At 38.8% G+C, this 22,270-nt stretch overlaps 1 protein-coding gene across 2 annotated transcripts in view; it reads right to left on the reverse strand.

The window, feature by feature from the left end:
* The window catches only part of REXO1 (RNA exonuclease 1 homolog), a 60,284-nt gene that overhangs the window by 35,602 nt on the left and 2,412 nt on the right, over positions 1–22,270 (reverse strand). Inside the window, exons 1-2 of one of the 2 annotated variants that reach the window (XM_067557585.1) lie at positions 17,620–17,845; positions 2,460–4,258 (exon numbers count right to left, since the gene is read on the reverse strand). In XM_067557585.1, the coding sequence (XP_067413686.1) occupies positions 2,460–4,258; positions 17,620–17,776 (1,956 nt within the window). In that variant the 5' untranslated portion in view covers positions 17,777–17,845. Of the gene's footprint in view, positions 1–2,459; positions 4,259–17,619; positions 17,846–22,270 lie in introns of those variants that run through there. The other variant, XM_067557595.1, reaches the window with a different exon arrangement.

A 22,270-nucleotide genomic window follows, 5' to 3' on the forward strand; every position in this document is an offset into this window, starting at 1 on the left:
TGCATCTGGAAGCCAGAGCCCCACACACAGAAATAAAAATAGGTGTTATTTCAGTGTGAAATCTTACATATATATAATTTTTTCTAAATAAAGCAGACCACACCTAAATAAGCCCCTACTCAGAGGATCTTTCCCTCTTAAAAGACAAATTCTCAATAAAATGACTCTCTCCCCATAATCTTCAATAGATAGAGTGTGCAAGAGAAGGAATCCTTCTCCAAAAAAGGAAAATTAAAGCCTTAATGCAGGAATATAAAATGCTGCATGTGCCAGGAGCAATTACTTGCTGTGGAAACCATATGAATGTTGTCCTATGAACATTTCCATTCTGAAGCATAATATTGCATTTACACAGTTTCATTGCAGTGAATTAGAGCCCTCACTTCAACACTTTTTTCAGAGGAATAAGAGTTCTAGGAACTCCACCACTTTTGTGCTGTCCAACATTTGGAAAGCTCTAAGAAGAGGATAAACATTTCTTGCTATAAATAAACTGGCATGCTGTTAAATTGTTTTCATTTAAAATTAGCAATTTAGAGTTTATTGCTATTGTTGTGACCTTCTTATTAAAGCACGAGGCTTTTGACAATAGGAGCACAAACAATTAAACAACCCTTACCTAAATACCATAAAAAGAATGCCTGTGTTTAAACAGTAATTATTTTTTTCTGAACTATTAAACCAGCAGAATCAAGTAAACTGAAAATTCCTTTCCAATTCTTTCCACCCAGGCTTCAACATCAGTGTCACAAATGTCATTACTTGTCAGCAAGAGACTGCATTAGGCTCTGATCAATGCCATTACAGCAAGTAATATCTGAAATCAGAGGCTTTATTAGCCAATCATTCTTTCATGGGGTAAAATTCTCTTTTCCATACAGCAATGGTGGCTTCAGCTGATGACATTCAGCAACTTCTCAGGCGCTTAGGAGCATTAGTCCTTGGTGTCATGCTTTGTTCAACACACGTCCAATGCATCTCGTTATCTCAACTTCGTCTATGAAGCCTTACTCCTGACATAGTGACTCCATACAATGCACCTGTTTCAGCTAAATGCAATTCTTTGGTACTCTCCATTGTAATTAGATGTGCCTAAAAGATAACATTAGCAATAAAAATGTCCTGGGGTTCTTTAAATAAAGGAAGTAACATTTTTTCTAAAGTCCATTCCCAGTTTGACTTCCAGAAACACCTGCTATGGTGCAAATGAAATGATCCCCAATAGTAAACTCAACAGCATTATGTCTGACATGAAATCAAGTGCTTCTGTTCATTTACAGCCAGCCATGCATTTCGTTGAAGGTTTGTTCTCATTGCCTAGTTAACTCAGATGTCAAAAAGACGGAGGATAAGATTAGTTTGTTTCTACCCCATCATCCCAGAGGCCATTAAAAGATTATTACTGACAGTATATTTTCTAGTTCTTTGCCCTACTTAGTTTTAAACCTCCCCATGGATGGGGCTTTCTACACTTCATTTGGGAGACTATACCACAATCACAGGGATCTCACTGTTAGGAAGCTTTTAAGACAAATGGTTTGTTTTTTTCTTTATTTTATTCCATTCCTGCAAATACCTTTTGTATCGTGCTAAGTAATCCTTCCCTCCACCAACAGTTTACACCATTCATGTATTTATGGATGGCAATCCTTATGCAGGAATTGAACTATGAGAATTTAAAATGGCAAACATATAGGCTTTGAGAGGTTCCCTTTCAAAGTATCAACTAAATAATATCCCAACATCCAACTAAATACTGATTATGGGCTAGGAAATACTATAGGAGGCCTGAGTGAATTGTTTAGGTCCTGGGCACTCAATTCAGTAAGCGTCAGCCATACTAGCCTACCTACACCACCAATTTATTGCTTTAGCGGTTGCCCTGCTGTTTGTGGTCCTATTTGCCATCCACCTCTCAACAGAACCTGTTGCATGAAGAAGTGAGGGTTCCCCAGGCTGTCAGCAATGATGCTGGCCTGAGTCACCTCTGAAAGGCCCGGAAACTCTCTCAGAAGCTTTTGATGTATCCAGCTGGAGTTGTCATTACACCTGCTGGAGACACAAACGACTGCCAACTCCGCTAGGGCAAAGCACTCCCAAACAGAAGGAGGTCAAAACTCAGATTCCAGTGCTGTCTCCACCCTGTGGCATGGAGGAACTTCCCCCAGACTTCTGGTCTGGTACAGCAGAACAAGAGTAACTAGATACCAAATTAACTACTGGTGGGACAGGAATGGGAATAGTTAGCACTCTCAAGCCACAAATGCTTTCAAGCATTGGTCAAAATTACAACTGGAATAGCAATTCACACTCTGTGGGGAAAAATCCCCGACTTTCCCTCCAACTCCTTGGGAGAGGCAACAAAAATAGAATTGTGACACTAAAGGCAAGTGGATTTCACATCTAGATTTGGAGGCATGGGAATGACTGTCTAGCACCGAATTCAGAAACAGCATTACCTGCTTCCCTAGTCTTCCCTTGTCTTCTGTTTTCACATCAGTGGATTCGTTAAAAATCCTGAGGCATTCTTCCATGGGGTCAGAGTCATAATCCAAATCTTTCTCCAGGACAGAATAATCAATGTCATCAGAGGCTGAGGAGGATGAAGGTGACTTGGATAGTTTGGAATGTTTAATGCTCTTTGACCCTCCATTATCACTCTGAACATCATAGGAGTCATCATCTCCATCTGAGTCTGAGCTCACGTTTGGAAATGTACCCAGGAGAGGTCGGCCCACCTTCTCCTCCTCCCCACTCTCGTCTCCAAACAGGTCAACATGGCTCAACGTCCGCTCTTTCAGCTTACGCTTGCCCTTTGATTTCCCCACTTCTGCAGGGCTTGCCTTCTTTTTTGGACGATCAGATGCAGAAGTCTTGCCCCCTTTGTCTTTGTGTTTATCACTAGAGACTTGTTTGCCATTTTTCAGATCAGCTGTCTTTAGTGTGGAGTCTTTCTTGCCACCTTCCAGCTTCTCTGTGCTAGTTCCCTTGCAGAGGCCCTCACTCTTGCCTTTCCCTGAGCTGGCTGCACAGCTGGTGGACTTAGACTTCTCTTTCTTAGCCACTTTTTCCACTTTCCGTTTTTCAGGTTTCTTTGAATTCCCATCTGGTTTTGCTTTGATGCTTTTCTCTTTACAGTTTTTCTCTCCATTTTTTATTTTCATTTTTTCTTCTTTCTTAACTATTCTCTCTTTCTCTGGGTTTTTACTTTTTTCCTTCTTGCCTATCTCTTTGTGGCAAGGGGACTTATTGCCACCCATTTTTTTCTTTTTCATTTTGTCTTTTGCAATCTCTTTACTATCTTTGTCTTCAACATCTTGTTCCTCCTTGCCAGAAGATGCCTTTGCCAATTTTGTATTCTTCTCCGACAAGTCATTGACCAGATTTTTCCGTGGACTTTCAATATCTTCCGTGTCATACTGCACTGCCATTTCTTTCATCTCCCGTGAATTTAGGTTTTCCAATTTGGTGCTTTTCTCTTTGATGGATAACCCATCACTTGATTCATTTTCAGAGCTGACTTTAGATTGTAAACGGCTAACAGAAGTTGGCTGGTATTTCAAGTCAACATCCTCTTCAGAGTCAGAGAATTTGGCATACGTTCCATAGTCATTTGATATATTACAGTGCTTCTTGCATGAAGGAGAATAAGATTCTCCACGACTAAAGACCCTTCTCCTTTTGGTCCCCTTCTGGTCTTTTGTGTTAGCTTTGCTCAAAAGCCTTGCTGAATAATTTGAAAGAGGGTCATATTCCAAGTCCGTAGAAGGCTTGGAGTCATCAATCACATACTTATTGTTAGTGACAATGTTGTTATATTTTTTAGGCTGAGCCACAATCTTGGGAACATATTCTAGTGAGCTACCTTTGGATTTTGCATTATCAAAAGTATCCAAGGTGTATTTACTTGAACGACTAGCAGCAGCCAAAGGCGTAGGGTTGTAGTCTGTGTTATTATTCAAGTTATAACCACCTGGGTTATATTCTAAAGAGTCTGTTTTTGTCACAGCAGCTGACACAGGTGTTTTGGAAATAAGCGAAGAAGCCTCAGATGTGCTGTATTCCTTTGTCGTCTCCAATAGCTCCTCATACTTTTTCTGCTCTCTCTCAACTTCATTTTTGACCTCTTCAATGGCCTTGTTGACCAACTCCAGCTGCAGAATGCTAGGGGTTGACACTGTGATGTCACCCAAAGCACCATTCTCTATTCGAGTCGAAGGCTTGGGAAGCTCAGGATTATAGGGATCATAACCAAGCTCTGTAAGGGAAGGAAAAAAAAGTATCTTAGATTCAGCAATTTTTCTAAAGTAAGATTATCCTTGATTATGAATGAAATTTCTACTAAAGTCTAAAAGAGAAGCTCCCTATAATCAGAACTCAGCATTGGAAAGACACGTAACAAAAAAACCCTCAAAAACATGCTCTTGCATGTGAAATGGGACACAGAGTCTGCTTGACATTCTCCAGCTTATGTTAAGCGGGAAGTCAAACTAGATGATCACACCGGTCCCTCCTGGTCTTAAAGTCTTTGAATATTATGTCTTTGTGAACACAATGCCTTCGTTATTTACTACAGTTTTGAAAAGCTCTGTAGGTTAAATTTTCATTTGGGGAATTTAAAGTTCAGTTCTCATCCAATAGCTAGAACTCCATCTTGTTACTGCACCTTTACTCCTTCTATTTCGCCTTGTCCTATCTATTTGATTTAATGACTTTTTACATTATTTTTCATTACTGCATGCACTGCAGAGTTAACATGATTGCACAACAGCAAGCTATATTTATTGTGACAAAAATCGCCAGCTACATTCTAATTACTTTTTATTGTTGATGCCAATGTCTGAAGCACCAAACAGCTCCAGTTTCACTTGCAGTACACTGAAGATTGTGATGGGGTGGGAGAAAACCTTACCCCGACTGGTAAACTGAGAAAATGTGATACAGAAGTCACTGAAATGGAACAAAGTACCACCCAACTAAAGGGTCCTTTAGAAAGGTAGAACTACACTACAATTTCATAGAGAAAGGAGATTAAGACAGGTGTATTAAGTACTCTCACAAAATTTAAAAGATAACCAGCAACGTTTGATATTTGTCTTTCCACAAATCTCTTTTCAGATGTTGCAACTTCCTCAGACAATTATAACATTAAAACTGTATGAGAATTTGGGAGATGCAGACTGAACAATCCACTTTGGCAATTAGACTGTCATTTCAGTGATATCCTCCCACTTCCTTTTATCTTTTACATAGAAATAGAGAAGAAAGGATTGCTGGGGAGAATTTTTTGGTGAATGCATTTTTACTCTTGCTGTATAACTAGTCTGCACACCACTTGAAAATTTTACGTCTATTTATCCAAGTAGAAGATAGCAACTTTCAATTCAGACAAAAATTCAGTAATACACGGCTTGATGTGGAATCGGCTCACAAGGCTTATCAAGGATGGACTACTGAAGTACCTGTATTCTAACCAGTGCACATCATTTTGTGGCAACTATGTAAGTCAGCAAGCAACTTGCTCCTTCGCTAACTAACAAGCACAGAGAAAGATAATTTTCTCCTGTATAATTAACAGAAGTTCATGATAACAATCATGATTCAGGGCCACTAAGCACTACTAAATTGGCCTGTTCATCCCCATACGTTTCTAAAAAATGAACAAAGATCTCAATCAAAATGATTCTGCTGAATCCACAACATTAACTTAAGAAAAACTTACTGCTTTATACTGAAAGCAGGATGTATTTTAAAAGTAATCAATAAAAATAATGGGTTTGTTCACGTTGAGAAACCACTGGCTAAGCTTTCGTGCAGAACATGCGGAGCTCAGGGCTCCGTGGAGATAAAAAACAAGACAGTTTTTCATGTTGCTGCCTGAACAATGCTTACTCAAGGTAATACATTAAAACAAACTGCAGAAATTGAGACTGAATGAGTGCAAAGACTCAGCTTACATTTTACTCTTGTCAACTGACTCAAAACTGGAACAGACAAATTGTATTTTCTTTCATGAGACTTGTTTATGGCCAATGATACGAATATAAGAGCTGCCACACTGGGTCAGACCATCGTCCATCTTGCCCAGTATCCTGTGTCTGAGAGCAGTCCATACCAGAGCTTCAGGGGAAGCGTACAGATCAGGGCAATTATGGAGTAATCCACCCCTGCTTTCGACTCCCAGGATAAATGATCATGCTTTTATTTCCGTATCATAGGATGGAGGCAAATCCTAGGTAATAAACTCCTGGAAAGATCAAAGTTGTCACCCTACTCTCATGCTATTAATCTGTTTCCAAAGTCCTGTTATACTTGCTTGCTGTTGGTTATTCCCAAATTAGTCACATTGCTCACGGTGTGTGCAAATGTGACACTGCTTCTCAGGCAACGTGGAAAAGGGGTGGCATTTAGAAGGGGGCTGTCTACTGTGCACCTTAGAAATGGAATGGATTTTGGCAATGATGTAGCATTACTTCTGACTGAACTGCAGAGCAGCACGTTTTGGGAAGTGCAGTCCCACTCAATGAAAACATGGACATAGGAGTAACCTGTGCGACTGTTTGCAACATGATACATTTCCAAAATGACCGGGTCAGCCAATGGATAGGACTGCTCTAGCAGCAGCCGAAGGAGCAACCCAAAGAAAAGAGGAGGACACACAGATGGTTGGTTGTCAAAAACCTACGCTCTCTTCTCACTGCCAAATCTTCAACAACAAGAACATATATTCCCCTCCACCCACTCCCACAGGCCTCTCTCTCTTTCCCTGTGGAAAGATGAGGTTTTATAGCTTTCATATATACAGCATTGGCAAATCCATAGGTGCTTTCCCTTCCCTTTCAATCTAGGGTGTCCAAACTTGGCACACTTTTTAATGGCGGGTTCACAATACTACTCCCCCATTTCAGAATTCTAGCTATGATGCACTTGCTACTAAACAGACACATTTTACAGAATACTTGAAGCTGCAGGAAATTACACAAATTGGGTGCGGCCGTCGGGCTCCTGACAAATCCCCATTGTGGCTCTCTTGTAAAATCCGGATGCTCTTATTCTAAAGGCAGCCCTGTCCTGTTCTCCTTCACTAGAAGGACAGTAACAAAGCTGGCTCTGACGAGTGGGTACATAAAGCAGGAGAAAAATCAGGGCCCTAACAGTCATGCAAAGGACTAATAGAATTTTTTTTAAAATGAACAAGTCGATATGGGCAATTTCCATCTCTTCCTCAAATGCTTACAAGCCTAACCAATCAAGGTTGTACGCTTCCTCGGAAAGGTGCTGAGCACCCTTATCTCCCACCGAAAAGAAGAATAGAGGGGGCTTAGCAACTCGCAGAATGAGCCCACAAGTGGATGGAATAGAAAGACTAGTTTTATGAAATACCTTTCGTACTCCAAGTCTCTCAAAGTTTTTTACAAAGTAATTAGTCTGATAGCACAGGGACTGTAGGGGTCAAGGCAGTATACGTCACTATGTTTCCAGTGACAGCTAAAATTGTCTTCAACATTAGGAATGCAGGGCATTTCTTTGAAAAAATTAATATTATTTTACATTTACATAGCATACCCTCCCGAAAGATCCCAAAGTGCTTTACAAATCAAATATAGAACGCACTTCTGCAATGCAGCCATTTTTGGGCAAGGGTGCCAATCTACCAGCCGTAAAATCTTTCATGTCCACACATAGTGGACAGGACTTCTGTTTTTAATACTTAACCCACAAGACTGCCATACAATGTGAACCAAACTCAATTTATCTTCCTCGGGAGGAGGAAGGGCTGAATCAGCCCTACAGGGATTTTAACTTGTAGTTATGGAGAGTCTCGGGCTAAGACTACGCTAAAAATGCTACAGCGGCACCACTGCAGTGCTTCAATGTAGACATTCACTACAGCAACAGGAGGGGTTCTCCTGTCAGTGTAGGTAATCCACCTTCCCGAGAGGTGGTAGCCAGGTCAGCAGAAGAATTCTTTCATTGACCTAGTGTTGTCTACACAGGGGTTAGATCAGTTTAACTATGTCTCAGAGAGGTGTGGATTTTTCACACCCCTGAGAGACATAGCTATGCTGAGGTAACTTTTCTTTGTAGACCAGGCAGCATCCCCCTCTCCATCAGCCAGCCCAAGCTTCTGCTCAGCTGCTGCACTTCAGAAGGAGAAACTAAGGCCATGTCTACACTACCACTTATGCCAGCAAAATGTATGTCACTTAGGGGTGGGGGAACACACACATACCCAGCAACATACATTTCACCAAGTGAGGTGGTTTTATAGGTCGATCGGACAGCTCTCTCCTGTCGACATAGAGCGCATAAGCAATCCTACAGCGGCGTAGCTGCATCGCTACATCTGTGCCACTGAAAGCTCACTAGTGTAGACACGGCTTGACTCCTGCTCCTCCTCACCAGTACTTTGAACATGATGCCTCTTCAGAGGGTCCGGATAAGACTGGAAGGGAGGACAGGACAAAGCAGAAGACTCCTCAGAGGAAGGTGGTACATACACCCAAAGTCTCAGGCTACCTCTACACTACAGAGCCTGTGCCAGCATAGCCCCCTAGTGTAGACACAGCATAAACCAAGAGAAGGCGTTTTTCTGCCAGTATAGAACACCACCTTCCCAAACTATGTTAGCTATGCTAACGGAAACCCTCTTCTGTCAGCATAGCTGTGTCTACACTGGGGGTTTTGTTAGCATAGCTATGCTGCCGGGAGAGTGGAGGGGGGGATTTAGGAGGAGGGGAAGAGTTCACACCCCTGAGCAACATAGCTAAGCCAGTGTAAATTTTAAGTGTAAACTAGGCCTCAGTCTAAAGGGAAGAAACTGGAAAGAGACTTGGATTGAAGAGGAAAAACAAGAGTAAAACCAGAAGCAAACTGTTTAATCTTTGGGGTGAGAACTGTATTTGGAATTTAATGTGGCTACTGATCTAACTACCACCAAAAAAACAAAAAACACAGAATCCTGGTAACCAAAAAACACAGAACTCTCTATGCACACATTTTTGTGTCTCAGTCCTCATCTACTCCCCCCATGCCTATTCCAACGCCAAAGAGAAAGAATGAGGTGGGGAGGCCTGAGATGCTAGCAAAGTTTTTCTTTCCAGTTTTTACACTCTAAAACAAGATGAAGACCCAGAGTCCAGTGTACACCATTTTAAGAAGAATGGAGGAAAACTGGCAGTTTGCACTAAGATAATATTAGATGTCTAACAAGCAACAAGGAAAGATGTGTGGGGACAGCAACTGAAAATTTGCAAAGGAGTCACTGAAACAAGACAGTTAATGCTTTGTCCACACACAGGAACTGTACTGCTTTGTACACACTATCCCTGTGTATTTAAAGCAGTACAACAATTCTTTGGTGTGGACATGGTTATACCACTATAAAAGTGCTTATACCAGTACAGCTTATCCCTGTACAGGACAGCGAATAAGCTGCACTGGTGTAAAGCATCTTTATGCCAGTATAACTGCATCCACTCTAGGATTGTATAGATAAAAATCACCTCCTTAACTGAAACAGTTATACCAGAATAAAATCTGTGTGTAGACCAGGTTTTAGACTAGCACACTCTAATTATGTTGTAATAATCCAGACTTTGTCTACACTTCCACTTTTGTCAGTAAAACTTCTGTTGGTCAGGGGTGTGACGCTCTCCTGCTGACATAGCTACCGCTGCTTGTTGCGGGTGATTTAATTATGCCGGTGGGAGAACTTTCTCCCGTCGGCATAGAGCGATCTTACAGCAGCGCAGATGCAGCAATATGGCTGTGCCACTGTAAGGGCCGTAGTGTAGACACAGCCCTAATGTACAAACCAATTTAATGTATTTGTACATCTTTTACTTCAGTGGAAATATCAGTTTGTGAGCTATAGAATAAATCCTGAAAATACCAAGGGTCTTGTGAAGTATCTTCTTAAAAGAGCTCTTTCGTATGTCAGTGGATGGTTTGATTGGATTACATAGAAAATGTGTTATCTGATCAGATTTACTCCTATAGAAGACACTTGCTGAAATGAGCTCCACTATACTAATTAGGACTGTTACCGTGATGTGTTTGCTGATAACGCACTAGAAATACAAGCAAAGATTTTTTTTTAAAATGAATGCCTAGAGTAAGGCAAACTAAATATGCAGCCTCAGGTCAGGCCACTTATTTAGGCATTATACTGCAGGCTTAATATGGAGCCTAACTTTAGACACTTACAAATCTTGGCCATACTATTAAATGCAAAAAAAGAAAAATCCTCATTTGCTTTTGCATTTGTTACTTTCAGTTTAGTACGCAAAACATTTAAGAAAAATCTTTATGGTAAAGGAGGATGATAACTGCAAAATGAGTGATCTAGTTTCTGTTATTTCGGCTACACAATAACCCTATGATAATTTGGGCAGATTAAAGGTATTACTTGATTAAATTTCTCTTTCTTGATTAGAAGTTAAAGAGAGATTCCTCCCAGGAATATCACAGGGCAACCAAACTTGAGATGGCAACTCTATGTCCGACGGTTAGTTTAATTATGATCAAGACTCTTTTTTAAAAAAATTCAAATTATTTTAAGAATAAATACATCTTAGAATGAACGTATTTAAAAATACATCTTCCAATGCATCAAAAGGCAAAGTAAAGCAAACAAAAAAAATAATTCCTTTAAAGAACCAAGTTATAGCCCTATATAAATGCTTATCACTAAAAACAGAAAATATGCTAAACTCAGATATATTCCAGAGAGACTAATGTCCTCTGAAATGAATTCCACTTAAAACAAACAACTTTTCTGGGCAAGAAGAACAGAAAATGTGGAACAGGCTTCCACAGAAAGTTAGTTTTTTCCTCTAGTTGAAGTTACGATCGGTTTTTTGGAGGGTAGAGGAGGTAAGATGCCAATTCTGCAATGGGGATGTTATTCAAACAGCTTCATTTAGGCTAGGAGCAAAAGGCAGTAGCATCTTCTCAAGTATACTGGTCATTCTAGTTTTTGCAACACAGATGAAGATAGTAAACAAAGACTGCCATTATTCATTAAACATGATGCAGCTAGTACAAGATCTGCTATTTAATTTAAAAACTTACTTTACAATGAATCATTCTGCATCAATAGATGCTTTGTTTAAAGGCAACCTAGGAGTGTATATATAACATGCCTAACGCAGAATACAGAGCCCTGCTGTTTGATCAATTGCTACCATTTAAGTTTATAATTTTGGAAGAAAACATACTGTTTTTTGCATCTCCACTGCACAAGGGGGAGCATATATGTTGCTCTCAAAGGCAGCACTAACTATTTGAGCTAAGAGGAAGCTGTAGGGTAGGAGGGAATCAGAAATATTAAAGTTTTGGGCAACTAAAGTCACAAAATGTAACACTTGTAAGCAAGACATTCCAATGACTACCAATCTCAGACACTCAACTGTTGAAGGTAGCTGTTCGTAGATTAACAGCATATAAACATATGTACTGAGCATACCAACAACCACCGTTATTACCAGAAAAAATTACTACTACTGGAAGATTATTTTTGAGCTTTGTCTTTAATAGTTCTAGAAAGAGAAAAGCAGTTCTCACAAGAAAATATTTTCTCACAAGAGGCTTTGCTTTTCTGTGAAAATGGCAAGATTTCTTCCTAGCAACAAAGGCTTTGCTCAGCAGGTTGAATTTAATCAAAAAACACCAAAAGTGTGTGCTGGCAAAAATGGTGACTTCTGGCAAAGACCTGATTCGCGAATACCCAAAGCAGAATTTGACAGATTTGCATCGCTCCAATGGTCACCTATAAATTCTAAAGCTTAAATTTCATAAAAGGCAGAAAATAATTAATAGTAGAACATTTCAAATAAATGGCTCAAGATTTAGTAGGTTTGGGGGATGGGGCATGAGAGGAACCAAAAGCAAGTTTTTTTATTTAAAGTATAATTGTAGTCAGCAAAATCACGCTGTATCCCTTCTTACTCAATGTACTTGCTTCCTGTGTGAAAGTCTTACCGACATGTTTATTTAATTCATTTATAATGCACCTAACACCATAGCATCCAAGCACATTACAAATAAACATTCAATTTATAAACAGAAGAATGAAAGAAAAGATAATGCATTAACAAGAGATTTGGCAAAATTTCCTCGTGTACTTAAATTGTCTGATTTTTTTTAAACATACTATTGTTACAAATAACACAATGTGTCTAAGTGGAAGATTGGAGAAATAGAGCTTTTTTTTTTTTTTTCAAGTTTGTTTACCTAGCACATCTGACAGCATTTAGTTTATAGTAGGTTCCATGGTTTCCCCTGTACAGACAAATAGTTTCTCCTGTTTGTGTGGATCTTTTACACAGTAACAGGGGACAGAGAAACACTTAAAAAAAAAAAAGGCAAAGTGCAATTGTAAAATCATTGGCAGGGGAGTTGGAGCAGACATGGTATCTAATTTATTTAACGTATGTTTTAAACTGAGTCAATTTCAAAGTGGTGCCCCCTTTAAACTCAGGCTTCAAGGGTGCATCCACACTAGGAAAAAGGTTAGTTTGCGTCTCCTCATCCTCCTCCGTCTCTCATCTTAGCTAACTTACGGTGGACAAGGCAGGGTTTTAACATGTAAGCAGGTCAAAATAAACACTAGATTTTACCACATGCTCACTAACATGTGGTTAAAAACCACCTTTTTTTCCTAGGGAAAATAAAGCCTAAGAAGCTACCAGAGGGAGCAAGGTTAACAGCCTCTACCAAGAATGTCTCCTGACAGTTCTCTCTTTTTGCCTCCAGTTCACAAGAGGGCATATCTAACAAAGTGCTTGCTTTACTCTCATAGCACTTTCAGACAATACTGCTGTGGAAGAGGTTGCTGGTTTCTATGCTGCTTCACACAGTCTCAGCAATGTCAGCTAAATCTTTATTGCTAAAAGATGCAAGAGGCCAAAATAACAGATAAAAAAAAGCAATAGACAGCATCCACTGTTTGTCAGGTAGTGACAACATCACTGGTCCTAACCCCATCAATCACACCATAAGGGGCTCATTCACCTGTACATCCAATAATGTTATATATGCCATCATGTGCCAGCAATGCCCCTCTGCAATGTACATTGGCCAGACTGGACTATCACAACGCAAAAGGATAAATGGACACAAATCAGACATAAAAAATGATAACATCCATAAACCAGTGGGAGAACACTTTAATCTCCCAGGGCGCACTGTCACTGACCTGAAAGTTGCTGTACTTCTCCAAAACAACTCCAAAAACAGACTTCAAAGAGAAACTGCTGAGTTAGAAATGATCTGCAAACTTGACACATTCAAACTGGGTTTAAACAGAGATTTGGAATGGCTCTTAATTACAAGAGGTAATTGCTTTGCTCACCCATTTTCACCTCCTACTCAATGACTGTCATTAGCCCTCAAGTACCCGGCTTTCATCCACCTCCCCCATTGTTCTCTATGCACTTGTATATCTATGTTTCCTATTTACTGTATCATTCTACCTCTGCATCTGACGAAGTGAGCTGAGTCTCACGAAAGCTTATGCCTACAAAAATTAAATTTGTTAATCTTTAAAGTGCCACAGAACTCTCGTTGTTTTTGCTGTATACAGACTAACACGGCTACCCCTCTGGAACAAAAACAATAGTTTCTGCTCCTTCCACTGCAGCAGTTATTAAACAAACAAGCCCCTAAGCTGTGATGATTCAAATAATACAAATATACAAGAACTACCAGATTAATGTCAAGCTTTATAGCAGGAAATAATCTTTCCAAAGGGGAGACTCATAGCAAGAAAGAAATTTTCAAACTTGGCAAAAGACACCACAAAGAATTTAAAATTTAAAACTATATTTAAAGAATGCTGGGGGAATTAACAGTAAAAGAGTGCACAAAGGGAAGTCTAGTAACCTAAATACTGGGACTATTGCTCGTGGATCAAAGAGGCCTGCCTATTCTAATCTTTTGTACCAGACTGGCTAGTAGTTGTCTGATAACTTTTTTACGCCCTGTAATAGGATATTAAATATGTTTAAATTCTTAAAGAGGAAATCTAAAGACCTTCAATTAGTCTGGCTTAAAAATAATTATTTTCCCTCTGGTATACAAAAAGAAAGTTTAAATTAACTATGTTGAAAAATTCCAGAGGGGTAGCCGTGTTAGTCTGTACACAGCGAAAACAACAAGAGTTCTGTGGCACTTTAAAGACTAACATTAAATTTGTTAGTCTTTAAAGTGCCACAGAACTCTTGTTGTTTTTAATGTTGAAAAAGCAGGAGCTGAGAGTAACTTTCTGATTCCAGAAAACAAAAGCACCTGTAAAGTTTACAGAGCCCACTACAAAAATGACAAGTCAACTTAAAACAGCTACTTCAAATAATTATTAGTAAGTTAAGTCTTGTTTACAGTTAGCAGAACCAAAATAAGTATCTTTTAAATATTCTGATATACTCTCTTCTCGTTCACATCTCTCCTAGAAGTTAACTTTTGCAACAACAGCCACCAGAAGCAATCATTTTCTCTATTTGATCTTCAAAGTCAATTCCTCCCTCTGGGTTTCTCATTATGTCATATCTTCTCAGTACTTGCTCTTCATTTTTTAAACTCTTTAGGGCATAAACAACCTTATTTTCTATGTCTTGTACAGCATGTAATTAAAAAGATGTAGTATTTCAGAGAAAAGTAAGTTTTTCAGACTTCTAGAGGAGCAAAACTAAAGTTAACTGACATAAAAAAAGAAGTCATTTTCAAACTAGAGGGTGTTACACGTTTTTAAAAAGTCAATTTACCTATGACAAAGTTTGACTAAAAACAAAACTCAAAAATGTATTTAAAAAATCCCACATTTCACTGACTCAAAGCCTATATTAGAACAAAGTAACTGTTTTACAGTTTTCAAACACCTGCAGCTCAAACTTTGCTGAAACCATGATCAGTTAGTACAACATTCTTCAAGTGGTTTTAAGGAGGGAACCTACAAGTTAGTTTCTTAGAAAAAAGGTCAGATCTTTAAAAATAATAGAAATATTATACATCTGTAACCTCCAGAAAAGGACTGAAGTTTTGGGTAATCTATTTATTCAGACACAGGATTCTATTCTTAGGGACAGACGTATGATATTAACACACAAAAATGCTGCAATAGACAAAAGCTTGCTTGTAGAAAACATTTATCTATACTGCTTCACGCACTGAAATCCACACCAAAACACAAACCAACTCCAAATATACAATAATAAAAATTTCAAAGAATTACCTGCTCTCTCCGGGGTTAATAAATAATGAAGATATTTGTTCATGTTTTGCTTGAGAATTTTAATATCTACTTTTTATAGTCAAGGCACTCAAACAAATGCTTATGTCACAATGTACTGCTGACCAGTACACTGACAGCATCTCCTGGGTCGCAAAGATAATTGTGGCAGGAGGGCAGGACATAGTAATTTGCTGAAGTCCCCGCCCTCACCCTCATTTACTCTAAAGCAAAATGATCGTTTCTACTAGTTTCTCCCTCCTCCTGCCCAACCTCCCAGTTTCCTTATCAGTGTTATTAATATCATCTAAAGGAATTTTTAAAAACCTAAATTTATTTTCAACATTTACTCTACTTACTTTTTATATTTCACTCAGCTTAGACATGGCAAATTGACTAGTCAATTTCACTTCCTGGTTCTCATGCATTAATGCAATGTTGCAAAGTTTGACTTGTGAAAATTACAGGGGAACCTTTTAAATATGAAACAAAATATTTCTAATTAGTGGGATCTATAAAAGCCTTTTTGTTCAAAAACACGCACAACATCTAATTACTGAGCCTAAATTACCTGAGGGTCCATTTAACCTCACAGGACAGGTCTCAATGGACAACAAAATACAAAATGTAAACATAGTCTTGTTGAGCTCAATGGGGCTAGTTACCCAAGTAAAGCCACGTATGCACGTACATGTTTGGAGGATTGGGGGCTAAATAATGGACATTTTACAATGCAGAAAATAAATTTAGGATAACAGCCTCCTTGATAGTACTGAGTAAATACTTCCAAATGAACACTTGCCAAAGAAGTCTTTAGAACAATCAGAGTTATACTGTGCTTGATTTTATGCAAGTGTGCAAGGCAGAGGGTGCGGGGGAGAAAGAAATAACACAATGAGCCTTCCTCTCCACCACTCCCCTACAGACCTGAGAAGAGGCTGCACATAATCTGCTCCTTGCACGAACTTAAGTACAAGGACTTCATGAGGTTAGCTGTGACAGCAGGACAAGACTCTGTAAAGTGAGTGGGGAGACCAAGGATCTGCCTCTACCAGAGACTGCCCTAGGGGAGCACACATTGCGGGTTTGCAAAAGGCGGCATAGTAATGCTCCGAGGAACTCCAGGAAGCATCATGTCTGCACCAGCTGAAGAAATTTTGCTTCAAATAAGTTTCACCTTGGAGCAGAGATCAAACATGGAAGATTTCCTCCCCCAAAAATAAACATTATAGGACATTATGAACACATGAAAACAGAAGTTTGAATGGAAATTGTTTTGCATCTTTACCAATTGAGGGTGCTACCAGCAGCCACTCTGAAAAGTGAGGTATTTTAAAAACTCCATATATTGACATTCCCCATTTACAGGAAAGCGAAAAACATTACGAAAGAATAAAACATTCTAAGGTGCAAGCAACATGTTGAAATCTTAACCGTTTTGCCATGTAACATTGCTACATAATTTACCCTATCTGGCAATTTAATGAAATGACAAGAAATCTCTGACTACTGGAAGACCATATTAAGATCAGTTTATTAAAAGAAAAGACATGCTCCTGACCTCGCTATCAAGTGGTCTTTTCATTCTTCATTTCAAAACTCACAGCTGTAATGATTACCTATCTCAAGCTGACAGTATTTTGTTAATTACTTTCTTGAATGCTAACAGAAGCAGATAATAAGACTTTAGAGCTACCGGCCAGCATGTCTTCCTAGAATCTTTAGAGCGCCTAGACAGAAGAATCCACCCAGCCTTGGAATCCACTTAACGTATAGAAATCCACAATAAAAGTCTGCATTTAATTGATTTGAACTCTATTCTATAGTTACCTCTACACTACAAGCTAAAGATATTATTTCCCTGTTTTCACATACACATGCTGGCACAAATACAAATAGTAGTGTAGCCACAGTATCATGGGCAGCGGAACCAAAGCTTAGCTGTGCCAAGTTCGAATCCACCTGAAACCAAGGGGAACGCACTTGGCACAGCTAAGCCTATGCCTCTGCTGCTGCTAAACATGCTACAGAGGCTATGCTACTATTTATACTCATTCTACCTTGAGAGTTAGTGCAAGTATGTGTCCGCAAAGAGGGGAATCACACCCCTAGTTGGTAGTGTAGACATAACCTACATTTTTTGCAATAGAAAAGTTTACCATTTCTGTTCATTCTATTTCCCTTTCCCTATAGAGCAAAAAAAAAAAAAAAAAATTCCCTGGGAAAAACAAAGGGCACTCCCAAAATACATTACTGAATGTAATAAGCCAACTGAGTATTAATTCAGATGCTATTGCAATATGTGATGTTTTAGAAACCATAGAGATTAGCCAGATAAAACATAGGCCTCAGTCCTGAAAACATTTATGCATGTGCTTAGGACTACTTACCTATGTGCTTAACTTCACTTGTATAAGTGTTTGCAGAATCAGGAAAATATTTTGTACTTGGCAGCATGCTTTTGTGGATTTCCTCACTATTCATGTTTCTTCCTCCACACTGAATACAAGTTTTGTTGTTTGTTTTTAATATGAGCATTTTACTCATTTCTTCCCTAAAGTTTATAAGAAATTTAAGAACAATATTTAATTTAAATATGAGAGAAATGCTAATGTTCATCAAGCTTTTCCATGAAAGAAGCAGCTATTTCCCTGCTCCGTATCCTACCTAAATATGTAAGAAAAGTGTTCTTTTAAACTTCCCAGTTGTGTTACTAACATCATCAGTTATTAAAACAAAGCATTTACATTTATCTCTCTCTCTCCCCCAATTTTGCATTTCATTCACCAAAACCAGGTCAATTTAACTTCTTGGTTTTTACTTTAGCAAAATTCTACAAAGCTTCCAATAGAGAGACTCCAAGAAATCGTGTTAGTATTTTCATTGACATTCTTAAAATGTAGTGAAAATATTTCTATTAATAGTTGTATCCCTTAATATTTTGTATATTTAGGTAATGAATAAATAAATAAAAAATAAATACCATGGCTGCTTCTATCACCATGGTAACTGAACACCTTCTATGTAAAACTGATGAGCAAGACAGAGTTCCTAAGGGACTTATGGCTCTCCAGATCTTCTCCCTTTGTGGTTTATTAAAATTTCTGCTTGGGGTAGAGTTAGGTTTTTGGTTGGTTTATTTATTAATTTTGGATGTCTCTGCTTGTTTTGAGGAGGGGAGTTTTAGGGAGAAGAGGCAGGCAGAAGGAGAGGTTATTGTAGTGTCATTCTTGTGATGACTGAAAGTCTTGGTCAAAAAGGAAGGTTCTGCACCATCTCCTAAAGGGAAACTGCCCAGTTGTTTTAATATTTAGGTTGTTATCTCCTGTTTTTTATTAAGTATTACCCTGCTCTTCTACAATCTAAGGCTCTAGCATTTTGCATTTGACCCTCAACCTTTCTGTGAGGTAAGTATTTGTTTTACAGGTAAAGAAACTGAGGAACAGAGACATGAAGTGAAGGGCACACCGCATCAATGACAAAGTCAAGACAAGAGCTAAACAGCCCTGGCTCCTACTGTCCCCAGCTTTAAGCACTAGACTATACTCCCTCCTTTAAAGGAATTCTCAAGGATGTGTATTATCTAAAGAATTTGCAAAATCCTTGAAAGTATTCTAAACAAATAACCCACACAGCACAAAAAAAAAAACTACCACAGGTTTTTGAACTTTGTTTAGCAAAGATGCTTTCTCATGGCTTAGTCTGGTCCACTACCATACAGATGTTCCACACAATGTAGCTATCAGTATATATTGTGCTACTGTAACTGCTTCCAGGCTAGAAGCTAAAACTTCTGCTCTTTCAATCCTACACTGATAGCAAAATTACATAGGTGTTGAGACCCTCAGAAACCCACAGCCAGTGTAGCTTTGTTTTGAAACCAGTGCAGAGCACACCAGTCTTCAGCATGTCTTCACCTGGTGCTATCAAAAAAGTCATGTAGAAATAAGGTTTGTTTGTTTTTTTAAATATTCGCAAACAAAATCTTTATTATGTTTTATGTCTTTTCAGCTCACACGAGCTCAAGATTTTCAAAAAACCTGAACAAATACCTGAGGGTTTTTTTTCCCCAAACCACAGCTAGATAAAGCATTGTTTTTGAAATAAAAGACAGTTCCTTGCATCCTGTATTTTCAAAGCACTTCACAAACATTCATTAATCCTCACAACCCTCTATATGGCAGGTGGATATTACCCTCATCTTACAGATGGAAAAGTTAGGGCAAGTCATTTCACTTACGATCACACAGCTAGTAAGTGGCAAAGTCAGGGTTAGAACTCAGAAGTTCCTGATGCCCAAATCCTGCACTCAATCCTTCACACATTGCCTTCTCCCAAAAGGCGTATCTGATCTACTATTTCAAGTGTATTACACATCACCTCCAGTAACTTACCCACCTTTCAGGTGATATTTTATAGCTACTGCCCTCAAGTCAGGTACTATTTCTATTATTGCTCAAATGGACCCTAATAGTTAATAAACAGAAATGAATATTTCCACTTCCAACTATTCATATACTTCAGTGTCCAGTTCAAACTTGCCCTCACTGGGCCAAATCATACATGGGTTTTTCCCCACAAGTAAGGGGACAGGAAACTCCCCAAGTTTCCATTTGCTGAGGTGCTTTTACGTCATGGAGGGGGATGATTGGCATTTGCAACCTCTGTGCAAGGGCTGGTGAGAGTTCAGCCCTTAGAACCAGTAGATATTAGGAGCTCTTCTTCTGGAGGCCAGGGTTCCTCCTTTGGTCACCCTAGAGATTAAATGTTCATCCCACTGAGTGTGTGCTATGTAAATTAGAGATATTTTATTGCTGTCCCCATCAATAATTTGGGGGGGAGAGGAGGGACACAATACTATCCGTGGTTGAAGAGGGAAGGAGAATGATACCATGAAGCAAGTATTCCCTCTTATGTCCTCCCTTCACCTAGATCTGCCTGAGGTTCAAACAGTCTACTCAGGACAGAGAAGTAGATAATTTGGCCCCTTGTTTTAAAAGCTCAGTGAACTTCCTGCAGTCAGTCAGTTGGACTCTCTCTCTCTTTCCCCACCTCCATCCCCCATGATTTGCCCTGGATAAACTACTGAATATTTTTGGATGGCACAATAATAATGGCATCCCCAGTGTTTTCTTGGGCATCGTGGTTTATCTCATCATCAGAAACAAATGCCCTTTATAAGCTGGATTCATTAGAGCATTTGTATTCTTTATCCTAGGTAGCACCCTTGGAAAAAATCCTGTTTGCAGGCTGCTTTTTTACTGTTCTTCTTGTCCAGGGCTTACTTTTATGGGAGGTATGCAAAATATTTTTTATTTTATTTTATTTATTAAACATCATGACATGGGCATGAAAGGAAATATTGTGTCTAGCCTAATAGGTTTTCATAATATTTTATAAGGTTCCTTTGTAATGCAAGCAATTTAATTGACAGGCAGCAACTCATCTTGAATAAGAGAAACTGTTTGATCTCAAAAGAGATGGTTGCTTGCTAAAGGAAGACTAAAGACTGCATCTGAAGAAGTAAGCTGAAGCTCACGAATGCTTATGCCTGCTGAAATTAAATTTATTAGTCTTTAAAGTGCTACAGAACTCTGGTCGTTTTTAAAGAAAATCAGAATACAATGGTGAAAAACACTACCCCCTAGTGTCAATCTTAAATGTAACCTCACAAATCAGGGGAATGACAATATTGCACGTGAAAGGAAACGCTAACAAAAGCATAGTCTAAATCCGATCAAATGAGCTAAAACAAAAGGTGTGCCCTCCCTTCCCCCCCATTTTAAAAGTATACAGTACTTTTTCATTACACACACTAACAGTAGCAGTGCCAGCAGCCTCCTATTAAATGCAGTACCTTGGAGTCAATTTATAATTACTCTCCACTTCTCAACCCAAGTCCACATACACCGGAAAGAATCCCTCACAAGAAGAATGATCAAACAACCAAGGTTCTTTTTCAGACAAAATGCTATATAAATGTATAGATCCTCAATCACCCAAAAAGAACTAACTCTAAGTGCTGTACATACTACAGAAATTGCTTCACCTACCACTGCACAAATACCTGAATAAAGTTGGATTTAGATTTTTTTTTGGAGGTGGGGGGGGAAAAGAACACCTAACTCAGTTAGGCTTTTTTGAAAATGCCAGCCTAAACCTTTTGGTTCAAGCTTTACACACTATAACCTTTACTTTTCAAAACTTCCCCAAAGGCTACAAACAATAAACAAACCTCTCTCACACTCCCAACAAATGCTCCAACAGAAACTTGGTTTTTCTCTGGGTCACCAGTGCATCAAACCTGTGTCTGTTTAGGCTGGTACAAGAATCACGTCTTATAGACATAAGTGTCTATAGTGTCAATCACACTCAATGCTTATATTAATGATTCCTTTTTCTATCCAATACATAATGACTGCAGAGACTTTCCAAGTTTTAGTTTTATACAAAATTTTCAAATACCTTAACATGTGTCAAGACAATTCATTAAAGACTGACTACTTCCCCGTGCCTTACCCAATAACCAGAAGCCATTCTGAAAACAACACTGGCCATCAACTTTGGGTTAAGTAAGAGACCATCCAGACCATGGTGCAGAATGTATAAATCCAGTTCCAAATAGATACTCTCAGACAATTCAAACTATACTGGGGTGAGCATTTGCACCAAAGATTATTATAATATACATACAGTTTTTTATACTTACCAGAATCCTTGAGATAAGGAAGTGCTTTTCAGACTTAAATGGGTATGCAAACAAAGTGAGAAAATGGAAAGGAGCAATCAACATTATTTATAAAGCATTTGCCTGTCACTCAAGCCCCTGGGCAAGTTGACTTCCCCACCCTTTAAACAATTCATTGGAACCATGGTAATTTGCCTTAATGCCTGGGAGACTCTGAATTACTTAATTTTGCAAATCTGTGAATAAGGAACAATTAAGCAAGCAAGGAAAAGAAATCATGAGGTGTACTTTATTTTGACAACTGCAATGCCTTAGCATACTAGCACCGGGTACTACATTTCATAAAATAATGT

Source organism: Emydura macquarii, unplaced genomic scaffold (genome assembly GCF_026122565.2).
Source record: "Emydura macquarii macquarii isolate MOO-44397 ecotype Brisbane River unplaced genomic scaffold, CSIRO-AGI_Emac_v2 contig_306, whole genome shotgun sequence".
Classification (NCBI taxonomy): Eukaryota; Metazoa; Chordata; order Testudines; family Chelidae; genus Emydura; species Emydura macquarii.